Here is a 19,869-nt window from a genome sequence, read left to right as displayed (position 1 = left end):
ATTAAGTCTACAACAACCATGCATAATTTCATCGAGTTCCGATGAAGGAATCTCTGGCAATCTATGATATACCGGAGCCCTGTCAAATCTGGATGGGAATCTGAACGAGTTTAGGGCGTGGTCTCCAGAGCCCAGCTCGGAGGTCCTTTGGAAGACCCAACCGTTCATCTACTACGGAATTCCCATATCTACCACCCCTCCAAATTTCAGCTCGATCCGACGGTTCAAACTCCGGGAACCTTCCGATGAGTGGATCAATTTTTGGATCTGTTTTCTACGCGAATACGGATCCGACCCGAATTCATGTTTTTTATGAACGTGATATTGGACAACCTTTTTAGAGGAGTTCTCTTCTAGGGTATTGTGCGTCGTTTTTAAACATGTGCCCGTAAAATTTTAAGCCTCCCCTAAGGTCATCTTCATCATCATGCTGGTGTCAAACCAGTCCGGCAATATTGCTCCAAGGCTGCCGACCTGCGCTAGACACGTCGTCACTTTGTTGAGCCGAGCTCAGCTTCTTCGGATCATCATCTCAGCAAGCGAACAAGAGTTTGGAATCACCAAGGATAAATCATCACCAACATCGCCGCCCCACGGATTACACGGAGTGGGAACACATGCATCGCCGCATGGTCACTTCATCAAACCGGCATTGACCGCGTCACAAGTTACGACCTGCTTCGGCATGGCCGCACTGTTGCTTCACCACCCATCAGGCAATGGGTGTGCAGATCGAGTCCCATGTCTGGGAGTAACTTTTCTTCAGATTGCTACAACAGACAAATCAGGTGCTATTAATCCTAGTTTTTTTTCTTGCCTGGGTTTATTTTTCCCAAGGAATTATTACTCCGGTTTGTTTCATCATCTATACACAAGTCTATCAAATGGTGACCGCATTAACAACAGTGACATAGCGGTTTGGTCAGTTTCCGTATACAGTTCGACGAATGCCGCATCCGGAACTCACATCGGCCTGCGAATTCGGGCTTGGCCACGCCTTCACCGCGTCACGCCGACGCCCTGCATCGACATGACTTCGGCGCCAGGCCACATCTCTTTCAATAAATTATTTTTTGCGAAAAGCAATTATCCTTTTTTGGACCGCACTATTTTATGTGTGTAGGTGATCGACTTCGACTGCGTCACGTGGTCTCTTCGGCAAGCCGACGCCATCGTCCCAATCGGCGTAAATCGGCTCGCGTGATCACCTTGTTCGTCGTGTTGCCATACCGACGTGTTCGGTTGCCTCGGGGACTTCGGCATCGCCGAGAGAGCTCTACCTCATCGAGTTTCGGCGCACAGGCCATATTTCTTTTATTACTCACTTTGCGTAAATTACTAATTATGCAAGAATTTTTTTATTATTATTATTCCTATTATCTCCGGCTTGCACTATTTTCTGTGCACAGGTAGATAATCCGGGTCGGGCAGCACTGTCACCTCGGCTGGCCGGGGGCTTCCTCATCACTTCATTAACACACGCTGGGGGCCTCGGCGTCACACTGTTGGCCTGCTCCGTCCCCGCGGTAGGACTGGGGTTTTCACCTCGCCCATCGACTATGCTGCGTCACCACTTAATCAAGCCGAGCTCTTTACTCGGACATCTCGGGACTAGCTTGGGGGCTGGGGTCTCGTCCCGCCACAATCTCGGCTTGCGTCATCTACGTCGAGCACATTAACCAACTAAGTTGCTTTCATACTCAAAAACTTTCAGTTTTAAATTTTGTTCGGTTCGACCAAGCATTATACTTTTTGGCAAAAAGTTGTTTGTGACAAAATTCTTTGTCAAAGCCTTGTTTGTTGCAAGCAAATTCAAATACCTCGTTTACTTGGGGGCTTATGTCGGTGTCAAAACCGGCAGATCTCGGGTAGGGGGTCCCGAACTGTGCGTCTAGGCCGAATGGTAACAGGAGGCAGGGGGCACGATGTTTTACCCAGGTTCGGGCCCTCTTGATGGAGGTAAAACCATACGTCCTGCTTGATTGATATTGATGATATGGGTAGTACAAGAGTAGATCTACCACGAGATCGGAGAGGCTAAACCCTAGAAGCTAGCCTATGGTATGATTGTATGTTATGGTTGTTGTCCTACGGACTAAAACCCTTCGGTTTATATAGACACCGGAGAGGGTTAGGGTTACACAAGGTCGATTACAAAGGAGGAGATATCCATATCCGTATTGCCTAGCTTGCCTTCCACGCCAAGTAGAGTCCCACCCGGACACGAGACGAAGTCTTCAATCTTGTATCTTCATAGTCTAACATTCCGGCCAATGGAGGTAGCCCGGCTGTCCGGAGACCCCCTAATCCAGGACTCCCTCAGCTTCCTTCATGGAGCTTTTCCTCTTGCATATGCTTATACTTGTACGCCTTCGTTCCTTATTCGTGTATTACGCCACAATATGCACCATATTGACTTAAGCGATTTGCAAGCTGGGTTGCCTGGCTCCTGTGCTTACCCCTATGTTCTCGATTGTTCGGCTAAGGAGTAAAGGGAGCACCTCTGCGATTGTCACGACCGGGTCATCCGAGCTCTGACCTCAGACTGGGTGAAGCCGAAAGCTAGCGCTCTTATTGTTTTCAATAATGGTCGGCACATGAGTACAAAAAATCTATTGCACAAGTCTCATAGTAATAATGAGCACCGAAGAAAGGTATCGGTGGGGGTACTATTTTCTTCGAAGATGCTTCTTACACTTCGTTAGTAATATATCATAAGTTCCCTGAGCGCGCTTTGTCTGTTACAGCCTTATGGCCTGATTGCCTGGTCATCGGAAACACCGTCGATACTCTCGACAGGCGGAGTACATGACACTTTTCGGCCCTTGGCCGAAGAGGGAGAAGCCGACGGTCGGTTAAGACGCATTTAAAGTTCAGGTGAACACAGATATGATATAAGTACTTCGGTACATACAATCATTATATATATAATTCTTTTACCCAAGTCACTTGGGGGCTCTTAAAATTTATATATGAGCTGTAAATGTGTTTTCTTCTTGGTTGTTGTCAAAACATGACAGAAGCACAATTTTTTTTCTCTTCCAATTTTCGGATTGGCACCGAACACTTGATCTTATTCGGACGTCATGTTTTTACTGACGTTTTTTGGTTTTCCAAGCTTTTGGCACTTTTAAACTGTTTGTGTGTTTTCAGCACAAGTCTCGCAGTGCAACGCCGGACACCTTTAGAGATTCGGTAAAAACATTCTCGGATATTGCTATATATGCATCGGTTTCGAATTGTGTCTTTGGTCAATAGTTGGGTTGCCCGGCTCCTGCGCTTGCCTCCTGCGTTCCGCTTTGTTCGGTTAGGTGTGCAAAGGGAGAACCACTACGATTGTGCTTCCAGCTCACATGGTTAAGCACCTCAGTGGAGAAAGCCAAAAACTGACTGTCACAATAAGTGTAAACTGGTCAGCGATCCAATGACTGTGTTAAATGATGGGCCATTCATAACATTGGCCGAAGTGTTTATGGCTTGACCTCGACTGCCGCCGAACACTACCGGGGGCTAGTAACTGGCCTCCCAAACTAAATCCTCAATATTTTGCTCTTACATTAGGGCTGAGGTTTCATGATCATGTTTAGCATGACAACCCAAAGAAAGGAACTGATAGCGGGACTATTTTCTTTGGAAGACATTTCTTATGTTAAACAGTAATATAACATATCTCTCTGTGTACCTTTGTTTATAAAATCGTATAGCCAGATTGCCTTGTTTGTCGTAAATCTTTGCCCTCATAAAGGCTTTATAAAGTAGGACAAACACTCCTCGGCTACAGGCCGAGGAGGTGGAAGCCGATGGTCGGTCACCAAAGTTTTGTATAATGCGGATCTGAGCATTAATGACGAAAAGACATTACACGTAATTTGTGATTTTACTACGGATATCGATCCTTAATTCGGCCACCCGTACCCGCATTAAAGCTCAGGGGCTACTAGGCTTCGGGCTTATTATTTATAAATATTAAAGGGGCACATCGATCCCCTGATCTGGTGTTGCCACCTGGCCAGTGTCTCGGGGGCTACTGCATTGCCTATCCAATGCAAAAAAAATTAAGTACAATACAGTTTCCGAGGAGATTATGATCCTCAGGTTGGTCGGCCGCACCCAACCTGAGTCTCGAGGACTGAGCACACCGCTTTTTGTGTCCCAAAGTATTCTGCCGAGGTAGGACTTGATCCTCGGGTCAATTTTGCAAATCAACCTGAGTCTCAGCGACTACTGGGATCGGCGGTCTTACGTCATCCTTCAAGTGCATCTCGGGTTTTAGACCGATACACACCTTGAGGGATACTGGCTATATATCTCGGCAGAGAATAAATTGCACCAATCAAAAATATTGACAAAAAAATTGGCCCGCAGTCGGGGTGGTGCACCACCTCGGAAGCAGTCCGGCATAAAGCTCGGGCACTAGTGGCTGGCTCTATAGAGGGCATTTCCAGCATTAAGCTCGGCTAAACTCCTTCAACTTTTTTGAACCAAGGTGATATGACACCTCGGATATAGTCCGGCGTTGGAGCCCGGATACAGTCCGGCGTTGGAGTTTGGACATAGTCCGGCGTTGGAGCTCGGATACATTCCGGCGTTGGAGCTCGGAAAGCGGTCCGGTGTTGGTGCTCGGCTGCAAAAGATACCTCGAACGCAGTCCGGCGTTGGAGCTCGGACACAAGAGGATGCTGCCGCCCGGGAACAACTTCAAACCCGAGGTGTGGCATAAAAATAACAAGGCATTGATAAAGGCCGAAGACTTAAAGGGCTCCTCGGATACCCGACGTGTGAGATCTTCAGATTTAGCTCGGCAATCCTCAAGATAGAAGATGGGAAGATTTGTTGAACCAGTTTTCAAGACCGACGACCGAAGATGAAGAACAGTTCGGAAGAATCGAGGAGCGTCCTTAACTTGAAGACCGGTTCAGGGGGCTACTGACGGTGTCCTGGACTAGGGGGTACTCACCACGTCATCTCTCGATCTGTTAGATTGGGCCGAGGACCCCCATGGCCGTATACTCATGGGCTAGTTCGGACAGCTGCCGCATACAAGCAAGATTCCACAAGACTTGGCGATCAAGACAAGGACTTCTCCCCACCGGCGTATTCGACTAGGACTCTTGTTATCCTAGGTCTCTGGTGCATTATATAAACCGAGGCCAGGCTAGTCGATAAATATATACAGACAATCATACCATAGGCTAGCTTCTAGGGTTTAGCCTCTCTGATCTCATGGTAGATCAACTCTTGTAATACTCATATCATCAAGATCAATCAAGCAGGACGTAGGGTATTACCTCCATCAAGAGGGCCCGAACCTGGATAAACATTGTGTCCCCTGCCTCCTGTTACCATCCGCCTTAGACGTACAGTTCGGGACCCCCTACCCGAGATCCGCCCGTTTTGACAACGACACCCCCAGTTTTGTTTCATTTCGTTCTTTTTTTTTGCTTTTTTTATTTTTTATTTTTCCCTTCTTTAAAATAACTCAGGATAAAAAAACCCAAATTTGAAAAAAGTCAAGGAATCATAAAATGTTTGTTAATAAAAAATCATGATTTTGAAAAATGTTTGGAAATCATACTATGTATGATTTTGAAGAAAAAACATTTGGGAAATAAAAAAATTCATGATTTTGATTTTTTGCATATTTAATAATGTATGTGAATTTGAAAAAAATGTTCATGGATTGTTAAAAAATGTTCAGAGAATTCAAAAATTGTTCCCAAATTTCAAAAAAGTTCATCACCTAATTTTTTTTGCTGATTCAAAAAAATTCATAAAGAATTTCCTGCATTTCCTAAAAAGGTTTGTGAATTTCGAATATTGTTCAAAACTTTTGTAAAATGTTCACTGATTCTATTTTTTCAGGAGTTTCAAAAAAGTTCACAATATTAAAAGAAGTTTGCAAATTTGTAAAAAGTATTGGTGAATTCAAAAAATGTTCGTGAAGTTGTAATAAAAGGTCTGCGAATTTGAAAAATGCTCATGATGTCAAAAAATATTTGCAAATTAAATTGTTTTTCATGATTTCAAGAAAGTTCACTATTCTGAAAGATGTTCCCAAAATTTAAAAAGGAATTAAAAAAGCAAAAAAAGAACGGAAATTGTAATTTCCGAACGTTCTCGCCTTGTCGATAGATCTGAACGAGTTCGGCTCTAGCGCTCCACCTTCCGCCTGCTTTTTATTTTTCACAAGAAAAATCAGCAGCGGTGGGATTCGATCATTGCACTTGCTGCATGCCTTCCACTACTGGTAACCAACCCAGCTAAGTCTTTCATATGATAAAATATATGTTACATTTCGTTTTATCGTATAACTGCTCCTTTGCATCTACAGCCAAAAAAAATAGAAAATAAATTTGATGTTGTGTGTGGGGTGCCTTTGGACTCGGACTTGAGTCTCTCGCAACTAAGCTCTGGCCCATTAACCAGCTCACTTAAATTACTTTTGTTGTCTTACCCTTTAATTTTATGTTTTTAAATAGCTTGCTGGTATACAGTAGGCAGTTTTCATACATAGTATTAAAAATGTTGTTATCTCTCTACATTATGGTAATATGTCTTGTTGTCTTGCTTCCATTTCTACCTTGTTCGAGGAATGTAAATAATGGACTAGAAATTTAAGAGGATTGAAATGGGAGCACGCAATCCTTGCTCCCATTATGGTAGCATGTTTCTCTCCATTTCAAAAACAGGAGCAACCAATGCACGCCATCAGGCTCTTGGAGTTGATAACTTAGGTACATAAATCACGATAACTTTGCCCCATGGATAAAAGTTGTTGAAAACATACCATCGATAATTTTTTTGTAAATAGCATGATAATATACATTCCCAGACTTGGTAACTTAGGAATAAACACCATGATAACTTTCATCCTTGGAAAAAAGTTGTTGAAAACATAATCCGGTAACATATGTGTAAATAACATGGTAATATAGGATTCTGGACCTGATAACTTAGGTACAAACACTACAATAATTTTGACCCGTGAAAAAAAGTTGTTGAAAACATACTCTGATAACTTGTCTTGTGTAAATAGCATGATAATATAGGCTCCCCGTCCTGATAACTTGGGTACAAACACCACGAGAACTTTGACCCATGAAAAAAATTGTTGAAAACATACAACCGATAAATTCTTTGTAAATAGCATGATAATATACACTCGCGAACTTGATAACTTAGGTATAAACACCACGATAACTTTGACCCGTAAAAAGAATTATTGAAAACATACCCCAGTAACATCTGTGTAAATAACATGATAATATGGGGTTCCAGACCTGATAACTTAGGTACAAACACCACGATAACTTTGACCCATGAAAAAAAGTTGTTGAAAACATACCCTGATAACTTTTTGTGTAAATAGCATGATAATATAGGCTCCCGCCCCTGATAACTTAGGTACAAACACCACGATAACTTTGACGTGAAAAAAATTGTTGAAAACATACCACTGACAACTTCTCGTGTAAATAACATGAGCTGATAACATGGAAAAATGTTGTTAAAAAATACCTCCCAATAACTCATGTGTGAACAACATGATAATACACGCACATGAGAGCTGATAACTCATATACAAATATCGCGGTAATTTTTTGACCGAGGGGATGAAAATTGTTGAAAAAGATACCCCCGATAACTTTTTGTGCAACATGGTAATATAGACAACAAAAGCTGATAACTCACTTCAAACATCATAATCACTTTTTGACCCCTCGGACAAAAGTTTGTTGAAATCTTACCCCCGAAACTTTTGTGTAAATGACACGGTAACTTGTGTATGACAGATGTGATAACTCACGTAGTCCGGATGTGGTAACTTTTGGTCCGAAAAAAAGTCATTAAAACATATCAACATAGGATCTAGTTTCGAAGATCTCATCGAGACGATTTTTTTTGTGAAGATGGTATTTCATTTGGGGCGACGGTTTGAGCTACAAAACAATTTGAAGTTTAAAAAAAATCTAGGATGACATCAGCTTTTCATCCTTTAGGATGCGTTCGGTTGGTGTCACAAAGTGAAATGTAATGGGTCGGTTTCATCCCTAGAGCTCATTCTAGTGTTTAGTTTGTCAAAGGAACAAGAACCCACCGATTCCACGGAATGTCATATTCCTTGTTTATGGGGAACCAAGTGATACCTCCGAATCGAGCGGACCACAGGGAACCGCCACGGGGCCGCATCTTCCTCCCCAACCTTGCGCACGCCGCCGCCAGCAGCCTCATCGCACGCCGCCATGGATGGCCACCGCAGCATCCGTCGCGCTCGTAGCAGCCCCGGCCACCCCGGCGTCTCCCCCTCCCCTGGGCCGCAGATCCCTCCGCATCTTTGTGTGTGCTGCCGCCGACAGCCCGACCGCGTGCGGCCATGACTTGCCACCGCCGCATCTTCGCGTTGGCGTTGCTTGCCGTCGCGTCGGCCACGTCCCAGGCGGGCGCACCTGACACGCTCGCCGAGCAGGGAGGTCGGGCGGCCCTCTCAATCATCTTCTTCAGCCGAGCATGGAGACCGGACAGCCCTCTCACTCGTATTCTTCAGTCGGGCTTGGAGGCTGGAAGTATCTAATTAAGACGCCACCGTCGGGAAGCTTTGGCCGCTGCACCAAGGAGCATGTGGTTTGCAGTGACAATCGCCGTATGTTTTCAACATCTGTATATCTGTTCAAGTACATTTAAGTGTTCCGTGGGTGTTCTTCTGTACTGCAACGTCGGGTACATTTTTTCTTTTTTACGGGTGAAGTACATTTGTTCATTACAATTGACGTAATCCAATGTTCAACATTCAGTTTAGGTTTCTACCAAAATCTAATTCATGTAATAAAGTGAGATGAACAATTCCATTCCATTACATCTCTCAAACGAAACACCAAGATGTAACCATTCCATTCCTCAAAACTGCTCATACCAAACATAAGGACGGAACCGACCCATTCTAGTGGAATGGAACCATGACATTCCGTTTCACTTCGTTCCCAAACCAAACACACCCTTAGTGCATATATGTATGTATGTAATTAGAGGGAAGAGTGCACGTGAAAGTAAAATTAGTCATTCTAATGCATGCATGTATATAATTAAAGTGAAGTAAGGATTGTTCTTGTCTATTGCTAAAATCCGGACGTTTGCTAGTTATAAAAGTCCAAAAAAGAAAGAACAACTGTAAATAACGATTCAAGAAAGGTTCTAGAACCTTTCAAAATTGATGGAGAAGAAACACCAGAATGGACCAGGCCAAACAGGACTGTGCGCGTGACGGAGCGTATGACTGATGAGAAGGCAAGGGCTTATAATGTTAAAAAAAAAGCCATTTTGAGAAAAAAAAAACCATGACGGAATGAAGAGGCGTTGCACGAAGCAGCTCTTTTTTTTACACTGCAGGCCCACAGCTGAGGGGTTGGCAGGAGATAGTAGGCCTAGCCCACCCTGGATTCCTTCCGCGGGGCCCACTCCACTCACAGCAGCACCGGCCCACGTGCGTATAACTTCCGTGCCCAACTGCTCCGCCTCCCAGCCCGATCGCTCTCCTAGTACACCTCTGTACACAAGTCCAACTCACTCAGTCGCCGCTCCGACCAGAGCCCAGCCGCCGGCCACCTCCTCCTCCCCTCCTCCCCTCCAATGGCGGCGGCTCCGCGCCTCCACCTCCACCTCCTCCTCGCCCACCACCCCCAGGCCCCGCCCCTCCGGCCCTCCCCGTCGCGGCCCCCGCCGCCCGTCCTCCTCCCCCGCCTCACGCGCCGGGGCCGGGCCGCTCTCCCGCGCCCGGTCGCGGCGCTCGGGTGGGGAGGCGGTGGCGGAGGGATCGAGGACGTCGGCCAGATATTCAGCCGCGTCGAGGCGTTCCTCTACACCGTCGCCGACGCCGCGGTCGCGGCCGCCCCGGGGATCGCGGCCGACGGCGGGGCCAAGGAGGCCTCCGGGGACTGGTTCTCCGGGATCACCGGCTCCATGGAGACCGTGCTCAAGGTGCGCCCGCCTAGCCTCCCCCCCGCCGCTCGTTCGTCCGACCACCACCACGGTTGCGTGCCGTGTGGCTCTCTCTGGTTCCGACGACACCGCCATGTTCGCTCGCCCCCGCTTGCAGCGTGTGATACCGTGCTGCCCACCCTTTCGGCGCCGAAAAATCCGCGCCCCTGTTTTTCGGGGAACAGTGGAATCTACTGTGGTTGCCTACCTAGATTCCTGAGCCGGGCAATCCCAGCCCAGGGGCCGTAGGGTTGGGGGCGCTGACATTTCCCAGCACGCTCAAATGTAGCGTGCGACCCTTCGGCGCTGAAAAATCCGCGCCACTGTTTTTCGGGAAACGCGGCGATCTAATTGCCTGGATTCCTGAGTCCCCTGAAAGCGATTCCGATTCGGGGGCCGTTGGGTTGCTGTTCCAAGGGAGCGCTGAAATTTCTCATTTCTCAGCATGCTCAATCGTACTAGCTAACTGGCGAGAACTACAGACGGGAGGATAAGATTCAGCATGCCCTGCCGTTACATGCCTTATTAGTACACCATACTGCTCAAGGAAATTGTTGAGATATGCTCAAGGCCTCATAGGATCTTGCAACGGCTGGTTTCATTTTCTTGCAACTGCTGCAACAGCATCACTGACTTTTCAGCAGAAGAAATGGCTTTCCTGACATCTGTGCCCAAAGTATGTTTGTTGACAAGGAATTATCATAGGCACTGCTGGTTAGGAGGTCAAAACGGCGGCGAATGCTCTTCACTTAAAGAGCGATGCTGTTCGTTATTAGTATAGTTTCTGCAGCTTGGCCTATGTTTTGTTCTTTGGGGAAATGGACTACTTGCTGTCAAGAATCATGTGTAATTTTACATGGTTCTGATCTTGGGTACACGAACATGCCCTGATTTATTCTATTGTAGTTTCCACTACACACAGATGATGGTAGGTTTGGAAATGAATGAGGCCTAGCTTTTTACTAGGCTCAGAGAGGGGATCAAGAGAGAACCAGTGTTTTCCTGTTTGTTCTCTGCTTTCCTCTATTTTTGAGTATTTGATCATACGAATGAACATTACTGTTTAAAACCTGTTGGTATAAGTGTATGTGTTCACATTTGTGTACATTATAACCCCCCCCCCCCCCCCCCCCCCGTCTCCTCGTTATATGTTTATATCATGCCTGAAACATCGAATACATTATGTGATATGTATCTTTTTCTCATTGGCAGGTTCTGAAAGACGGTCTTTCGACTCTCCATGTTCCTTATCCATATGGTTTTGCGATCATCCTCTTAACAGTTCTGATTAAGGGGGCCACTTTTCCTCTTACAAAGAAGCAAGTAATTCTCTCTCCCATGTAGCTACAGCCAGAACTTATTGGGATATAATTTAATTTACATTGCGGTAGATGTTGTTATTCACATAAAGGTGGTGAAGTATGCTAACTATTTCGTTGGGACATGATTAAAAGTGATTACTGCATGGAAGTGTGAAACTGTGCATTGTGGCAGTTCTTTCTAAGAAGTTATATGAATTTATGATGTCTACAGTTCTACGTAGCACTTGCTGAGAAATGATACCATTTACCATGACTGAACTTTGGAGTGATCCACAACTTAACAAGAAAATATTGATATTCATCAATACACAATGCATATCCGGCATTTTGACAGTCTTTTCTCTTATCTATCTACTGGTTGTAGCTTCAATCATATCCTAGTAGATGGTAGTTCCTTGCAGGTCCTTCCCAGCTGAACCAGTAATTAATACATGAATTGATCATTGTACCAGTCGTCCAGTACTACCTGGCAACAACTTTATTGTGGGGTCTGTTTTACAAGAACAATGTGAATCACGTGTGTTTCAGCTGGCCCTGGGAGGAACTTCTGGCCGTAAACAATTGATGGCATTAAAGCTTTCTGAGTTTAATTTTGCATTCAAGCATTACCTACTACTAGTGATAAATGAGGATGTAGCACACCCTGTCACAGTCCTGCATGGAGCTTTTAATTTGCAATTTTTATGCCTGTTACCTTGTGAATCATGCACTCATGACCACCATTGCACCTCCTTGTATTTAGAAGGGTCAAGATTCGTACTCATCGGTTCTTAGTACCATTGTTTTCATTACCAAACATGCTCGTTTACTTTCTAATCTTTTCCAAATGGCATCATCTAATTACAAGAGCTCCACAATTTCTTTAAATTACTTACATTACTTGCTAGGTCCAGGCTTGGCAAATATTGTTGCCTGATGCTAAAGAAGTTCTTAAATGTTTTCTGATATTCTTGTATCCAATAGTGAAACTCGTTTTTTTTTTGGTTCCATCTAGGTCGAATCTGCACTTGCAATGAGGTCACTTCAACCTCAAGTGAAGGCTATTCAAGAACGACATGCTGGGGATCAGGTATTTATGTTTTACATATAAACTTCCGTATGTGTTCTTTTATTGGAATGTTGCACATATTCTTAAATTAGATTCTTCAATGCACAGTGGACCGATGATATGATAACCTGTCAACCTTTTGTCATCAATTGAGTAGGGGCAAAAATAAATGCAATATGCATTAAGGTCTACATCAAGTGAAAGACATATTTTTCATATAGTTTAGTTTATATTTCCTCAGTGCTGTTAAGATGTTCTGTGGGAATGCGACATGATTGAATTTATGTGGGGTTAGCTCATTTCAATGTATATTTTTAAGACATGCAGCTAATTGAGATATTATCCAAAATGTCTTTAAAAAAGGTGCTTATTCCCCCAAGTGCATATATCAGATAAAATGCATGTAAACAAACGATTAACTAATATAACTCGGTTGGCACCTGGGTGATAAAATTGAATGGATTTACATAGTACATTATAGATCCTTACCAATGTATTTGGAGTGCTACTGAAATCACTATTGTCTGTAAGTTATTTATTTATCTTTCCAGGAAAGGATACAACTCGAAACTGCCCATTTATATAAGTTGTCTGGCGTTGATCCACTTGCAGGTAGTTATACACACTATGCTTGGTATTTTTCCTACCAGGGGCTCAATGTGAGCCCCTCAAAGCTCAATGCATAGTAAGACTTTAATTTAATTGGGTCTCACATTTTCTTGATCCATTGCTAGTTTGCTACCGTTTCTATTGAGGTATTTTCTTGTTTATAGTTAATGATGTGCAGTTTCCTTTGGCATGCTTTTGTACCAGGGTGCTTGCCTACTCTTGTAACAATACCAGTCTGGATTGGTCTATACAAAGCTCTCTCCAATGTAGCTAATGAGGTTCATATGATTAAATGTTCTTTTTGTCATTCTTTCTGTTGAACACTAAACATCTATATTACCTAATGCGTCCATTTTCGTTAAAAAGGGACTTCTTACGGAAGGCTTTTTTTGGATACCTTCTTTGGCTGGTCCAACAACAATTGCTGCTCGAGAAAGCGGCCAAGGAATATCCTGGCTTTTTCCATTTACGGTAAACATATAGAACTCGATAACTTCATGTTATTTCCTGGGTTTGATCCTTAATTATAAGGCCAAGTAATGTCATACTCGTACCATTATTTTTGTGCATCAGCACAGTCGCACTTACTAATCACACAGCAAGCAGTTTAGTCTTCGCCGCTGAGTTAGATGCAACTTTTAGTGTTTAGGACCATGTTGATTCCTATCAATGTTGTTGCTAAATTATTTCATTTCAACATTGTTGTGTTGTGTAAAAAAAATGTCTTCTCCTTGTTCACATTTTTCTTGCCAGAAAAATGGTGATATTGCTTAGATTTGACTTTCCCACCTGTATTTAGCTGTCCAAAAAGACAGATACATGTACACGTATGTTGTGTTCACTTGCTGCCTTTGTAAGCACCAAAGCAACTGTGTTGTCAGCATAGTTGCATTGTCCATGAACATTGATGGAAGGTCCTCTGAATGATAAGTTGCATCACCTTTTGTAGACATTTCTATCTTCTAGGATCATCTATTAGGGTGAACAAATTTTTTTTGAACACCCAATGTTAAATTTCTGGATCCGCCACTGACTTCTAGTACAATTCTGCTCCCAGAAATTTATATGGTTTCCTGGAAGTTTGTGGAGTTTTCTCCTTATTTCTTTGACACTGGTATAATTGATGATGTTGTAGGACGGACATCCACCACTTGGTTGGTCGGACACTATGGCATACCTTGTTCTTCCAATTCTTCTGGTTATTTCACAATACGTATCTGCTCACATAACGCAATCATCACAGGTTTGTGTTGCCAAGTGCTGAACATATCTACTGTATTGTATTATACTCTTTTTAGGGCATTATTTTTGGTCCTTTGTACTAGTATGGAAATTTTCTTATCAGCTGGATTGTTTCTATATGGATTATGGAACTCAAAATGAATACATGCAATACAATGCTGCTGATTGGATTCATTATCTCTAGTTGAACAAGTCATGAATCATGACTATTCAAATATCCACAGAAGACTGTCTTTCTCTCTTTCCTCTAAGTAACATGTAAAGATGTGTTAAAGCAGTACAGTTGTAGCTTTTCTGAACTCTGTTAATTGTTTACTCTTTAGAGGAAAACGTTTGGGGCACTGAGAAAGAAACACACAAAGATCAAGGACATGCACCTCCTTTGCTGTATGATGCCAATGTAACTGGTACCCCATGAGGTTTGTCTTTACTTGAGCTTACTGTTGTCCATGTCATTGCAGAGCAATGATCCTAGCCAGCAAGGTGCACAAGCTGCAGTGAAGTTCCTGCCTTTGCTAATTGGTTATTTTGCTCTTTCCGTTCCTTCTGGATTGAGTCTATATTGGTGAGTACATACTGTAGAAATTTCAACTGTTTTTTATACAAAAAACATGTTCAATTGTTCACTGAAATAAAGGCTTTAACATAACTTCCTATAAGTAGAGCAGGTCCTCGTATGCTCATTGGGGCATTTCCCATATTTATATTTATGTACCTATGCTGGTTGTGCCAGCAGCCCAGCATGCTACATAATTGAGATCAAGTTCTCACACTTTGATTTGCTTCAAACATTGACTGGTCGTGTCTTTGTTTTGTCTTATAGCACAATTGTTGCATTCCTTTTAGTTTCGGGTTGACATACGGGAACATTCCATCAGACCTAGCCAGCTTTCTGTGTTATCTTGTGGCTCAGTTTTCATATATCGGTGGTTTTCACTAGTTGTTCTTTCTTGCAGGCTTACAAATAATCTCCTTAGCAGTGCACAGCAGGTGTGGCTTCAAAAGCTTGGAGGTGCCAAAAATCCTGTCCAAGAATATATTGACAAGCTTGCTAGAGAGGAATCAACTAATGTTGGAAAGTATGAACCTGCTGACAAGAGTGAGGCTCTCCCAAAAGCTGGTCCAGCCCAGCCTGGTCAAGTGCCAAAACCAAGCGAACCACAGCGTGGTGGAAGGTAATGTTTAGATATAGCTTAAGATTGCTGCTCAATGCATGTACTATCTCAGTAGTAATGTCACCGTGACAGTAGCTGGCTAGGAATTAGAAATAAGGGGAAACAGAAGTAAATCAGTTTTGGATACACTGAAGCCTTGTGTACGGCAAGAAATTTAGGATCAACCTCAGGGATGTATTTGAAATTCTGCAGTGTAATGCTTGGAATTTAGCAGCCAGTAGTAAATTAGCTAAGACTGCATATGAATCCAGTAAATCTTTCGCGTGGACCATGATCCTCTTGGCCTTTGCTGTATGTACATTTGTTAGCGTCAATGTTGTCCTGTCTGGCCAATTGAAGGATTTGGACAATGCTGTCACTTTGAGTTGCACTCTTGCATTTGCTTGCTGCTGCTAGTGAAAGGTGCCAACAAAGCATCATCTTTTCAGCATGTCAGTCGGAGCTTTTATTTGCTCTGTACTTCTATGCCACATTAGCTCTTGTTATTGCCCATTTAGAAGGGACAACATACCCCTGTGATTACTAAATAAGGTCAATGCCATCCATCAGAGTTTATAATGTAATTTCAAGAGCTGATAAACCATGATTGGCAGGTTTAAGAAATTAATGGAAGAAGAGTCAAGAAGGAAACAACTTCTGGAACAAGCAAAACAAATTGAAGAGGCAAGCATCGACTCTGTTGCCATTGATGGGAAACAGAATTTTGACAGCTCTGCTCCAGACACCCAAGATGAGCAGGTCAGTTTATTTGTTGATTGATAATATAATATCATTTCTTTTAGAAAACTGATTTTTTTTGGGCTCAAATATTGAACAGGAGGAATCCCATGAAAATGAACCGATTTCAGCTAGTAGCAATGCCGGACTTAGCCATGATACACACGAAGCAACCCCAAACAGGAACACGGAAGAGGTATATTCTTCTTGCATGGGAGCATATTTTAGTCTGTAAAAACTGGAGAATTTCACATGCAGAAATCTCTCTCTCTCTCTCTCTCTCTGCACTGAATGAATCATAGGTCGAAAGATTCTAACAAAGCCGTCCTGCTGTGCAGGGAACAATTCAGGAAGCGACCGACACTGACAGCCATTCTTCAGTAAGCAATGCTACTTCCCCCTCTGACGATAGATTGAGAGGCCAAGATGAGGATGGTAAAGACACAGAGTAGTGAACGCGGATTGGCTGGTGAATCTAACGAGTTCATCGTCGTCGGCTGGTTCCAGCGTATCCGCTGTGCTACCCTCGACGTGCTCGTGCAAAACCGCCATGCAGGCGGCCTATTCTTTCCACAGGAGGATACCATAATACCATGCGGCAAGATTGATCAAGATACAAACTGTATGCTTCTCTTGTCAGAACCGGAGATGTAGAGTACGCGTAGCTTGTACTGTCGAGTAGAGGACTGTTGATCATCCCCCCTCTGATGTATTTTCGGCTGGGAAATTGGGACGAATGTGTCCTGTCTAAGGTTTGCTGTAATCTATATATGGACATCTTCCTTGCCTGAACGGGAAACTGGGACTATGTATCAGGCATTCAGGCGCCACATCTCTCTGTAGCTAGCAGCTAGCGGCTGCATTCACTTGAATTTGAAATAATTTGTGATACTCCCTTGGAAACTTTGTACTAAATCAGTGATGATTAATCATATGCTACTATACTTGTACAATCGAAACTTAGTTAATTTGCTCCACTGGAGAAGAAGGCAAGCAAAAACAAAGCTGTGCTGAACTTACAATGAGATTAGCATGGGAAAATTCCTTGGGGAACTATATGTTGCACGCACCACGGTCTTTAATTTACTCGTATGCTTTCGCGGTTTCATAGTGTCGTGCATGCCATGCCAGCGTACGTACGTGGTTAGATACATATATACGGAGAGAGAGAGAGGATGAATGGAAGAGCGATGAGTGTGGGTGAAGGCCTGGATCCGCCATTGCCGGCGACCCCGTGTGCATGGAGCTGGCCGCACCGGAGTACGTAGTTGATCTCCCTGGATGGAGGTTAATTAGAAGGCGAGGACGCCGGCGGCCGCTGCGGCCACGGCGACGGCGCCGCCGAGGCGGGCCGCGAGGGAGGAGGCGGCGCTGGGCGCCGGCGCGTCGCCCCCGGCGGCGCCGGGCGTGGACCCCTCGGGCTTGGGCTCGGTCATGGTGGTGCCGATGGGGGAGCCGACGGGCGCGGCGTCCTCGTCGTCCATGGCGTCGTCCCCCGGCTTGTCGCCCTCGAAGGACCCCACGGGGGTCTTGGCCACCGGGGTCAGGATGGTCGGCTTGGCGTCGTCCGCCGTGGCCACCGCCGCGAGCAGCGCGACGGCGGCGAGTAGGAGGAGGAGCAGCAACGGCGTCCGGTGCCCGGCGTCGGCCATGTCGTGCACACGCACACGCACGTACGTCGAGGTTCTCCGGCGATGAAAATCTGCGGCGTCTGCGAGGCGGGAAGCGTGCGCGTGCGTGTGTCGGGGAGGACGGCGAGGCGCGCGCGCGCGCGTATATATGCGTGCGACGGCAAGAGCGGAGCGGTGGAGAATTCGGGCGGACGAGGTTTGAAACGGACGAGCGGTGGCGGGTGGACGCGAGGCACCACTGGCTGCGCGGGCCCCACGCTCCTCGCCGTCCCTGTTTAGTTTTTCATATTTTTTTTCTTGTTTCCGCGTGAATATATCTTGGAAATTATAGCACCCATTCCACGTCCTTTAACATACGGAAACACTATTTAAAAAAAACATTTGGAAACACTAAAAATCTGACGTCGGATTTTCTAGGCATGGTGAACCTGATGTTTTTTCATGACAATTTATATTGACATGATGATAGCAAGTTTAGTTTGCAAAGTACGTCAAATTACTGACAAACAAATGAACCGAGACGGATTTCACATGCTCATCAACTCCCCAACCGGGCTCGCACCCATTTTCATTAATTTTGCAATCAACGAAAATACATCGGTCTTTGTAGATCAGAATCACAAGATAAGCACCGAGCCAACTAAATCAACTACCAAGCAGAGGAGACTAAAAGGGGTGAAAGCGAGTTGGTGCATCGTCAGGAAACCCACCGCATGACAACCCTGAAACGGACTATCATCTGTGGGGCGAAAACCTGACGACACTACAACCACTACTCGAAACCAAAAGCACATGTCTAGAGTATAGGACTCCAAAGAGGAGGGACCAACGGCACCAAAAGAGTAAATCCAGCGGGCATCAGACCCCAATGGATATAGGCCGATCTAAAGTAAAAGGACCGAGATAACTATACAATCTGAATATCATCCCCATCTCCCAGGAGCAGCCTGCCGCGCGCATATGATCTGTCCGCCAGAGCAGTCACCACATGAGCAAGCCTCTTCACACCAGCCTGGAATTTCGTCTTGTCTTCCTCCTTAAGCAGCCCTACCCAGTATAACATAAAAGAGCAAGCGGTGAAGACAGCCTCCAAAGGAGTACGAGCATTATACTTATCAAAAGTAGTTTTGTTACGAAGGCACCAAACTGCCCAGCACACAGCCGCAATAATCACCATATATAATTTCTTCCCTCCTGGAAAGAGCTTGTACAACCAAGCAAAGCATTGCCAAATAGACCTAGGGGCACAAGAGGCCCCTGCTGTCAACCCCAGCACGCCCCAGACCGTGCGGGCGAGCGGACAAGTGAAAAAGAGATGATTAACAGTTTCCACATTCGTGCAAAATGAGCACATAGGATTTCATGGATAATTCCTATGTCGCATGTTATCGTGCGTAAGCACAGCGTTTTGGAACAGCCGCCATAGAAAAAAAATTATTTTCAAGGAGATCACGGCTTTCCACACCCCTTTATAGTTAGGGCCAGATAAGTCTCTCTCCAGCCACTCGTATACATATTTAGTGGTAAATTTACCCCCACTATTCAAGGACCAGGAGACAATGTCAGGATTCTCATTCAAAGATTTCTTTCTAGCCTCGCACACCACCCAGTTCCATTGCCCCTCTAACGCACCAAACAACCTATGTCTAAAAGTTAGATCTTAGTTGTTGGCTGCAAAAGAGGCAATAGTGCAATCTTGATTTTGACAGATGTCATATAAGATAGGAAAACGATCCCGTAATGTGCAGTTATCTATCCATGGGTCGTGCCAAACCCTGGCTAAATCCCCTTTATTAATGATGATTCTCCTCCTAGCCATATAAGTATCTTTGACCTTCATAATGGATTTCCAGCAAGGAGAATCAGAGAAGCGACTGCGGATATTCGCCACAGTTTTGTTCCTGAAATATTTCACTCGGACAATATGTTGCCATAGCCCATCACTAGTTTCTAACTTCCACCACCATTTCACAAGAAGACTAATGTTTTGCTTGTGAAGATCTTTTTTTCCCAAGCCACCAATTCTCTTCCACCGGCAAATCCTAGCCCATTTAACCATGCGATAAGCACGCTTCTTATTCTTCCTCCTCCAAAAAAACATCTGCGATGCTTATTAATCTTCTCAATAGAAGTTTTGTTAAAGAGGAACATGG

General features: G+C 44.5%; 2 protein-coding genes across 3 annotated transcripts; one reads left to right on the top strand and one right to left on the bottom strand.

Moving 5' to 3' along the window:
• The first annotated feature begins 9,524 nt into the window (after positions 1-9,524).
• On the top strand, positions 9,525-17,044 carry LOC125553144 (inner membrane protein PPF-1, chloroplastic). Of its 2 annotated transcripts, none has more exons than XM_087519163.1 (12): positions 9,525-9,972; positions 11,185-11,295; positions 12,289-12,363; positions 12,894-13,027; positions 13,130-13,229; positions 13,318-13,422; positions 14,087-14,194; positions 14,655-14,758; positions 15,150-15,368; positions 15,962-16,106; positions 16,186-16,281; positions 16,424-17,044. In XM_087519163.1, the coding sequence occupies exons 1-12, from the start codon at positions 9,625-9,627 to the stop codon at positions 16,535-16,537; spliced, it is 1,659 nt and encodes a 552-aa protein (XP_087375289.1). In that variant the 5' UTR covers positions 9,525-9,624; the 3' UTR covers positions 16,538-17,044. The 2 variants fall into 2 exon arrangements, with proteins under 2 accessions (XP_087375289.1, XP_048572884.2); XM_048716927.2 differs by having other exon boundaries at positions 9,527-9,972; positions 12,894-12,954; positions 13,156-13,229.
• Positions 16,990-17,851, bottom strand: LOC125554380 (uncharacterized). Its single transcript, XM_048717950.2, has one exon. The coding sequence runs from the start codon at positions 17,735-17,737 to the stop codon at positions 17,378-17,380; it is 360 nt and encodes a 119-aa protein (XP_048573907.1). The 5' UTR covers positions 17,738-17,851; the 3' UTR covers positions 16,990-17,377.
• Positions 17,852-19,869: the final 2,018 nt, after the last annotated feature.

Source organism: Triticum urartu, chromosome 4A (genome assembly GCF_056163025.1).
Source record: "Triticum urartu cultivar PI428250 chromosome 4A, HENAU_Tu73, whole genome shotgun sequence".
Classification (NCBI taxonomy): domain Eukaryota; kingdom Viridiplantae; phylum Streptophyta; class Magnoliopsida; order Poales; family Poaceae; genus Triticum; species Triticum urartu.
Note: the sequence above shows the minus strand (reverse complement) of the source record. Positions and strands in the feature narration are given on the sequence as shown.

Bases quoted from the DNA above. Each gene is read 5' to 3' on its own strand.
- LOC125553144 (XM_087519163.1), top strand. From the start codon at position 9,625: ATGGCGGCGGCTCCGCGCCTCCACCTCCACCTCCTCCTCGCCCACCAC. The intron at 13,423-14,086 runs GTAAACATATAG...ATGATGTTGTAG, and splicing joins CCTGGCTTTTTCCATTTACG to GACGGACATCCACCACTTGG. The intron at 16,107-16,185 runs GTCAGTTTATTT...AATATTGAACAG, and splicing joins CAGACACCCAAGATGAGCAG to GAGGAATCCCATGAAAATGA.
- LOC125554380 (XM_048717950.2), bottom strand. From the start codon at position 17,737: ATGGCCGACGCCGGGCACCGGACGCCGTTGCTGCTCCTCCTCCTACTC.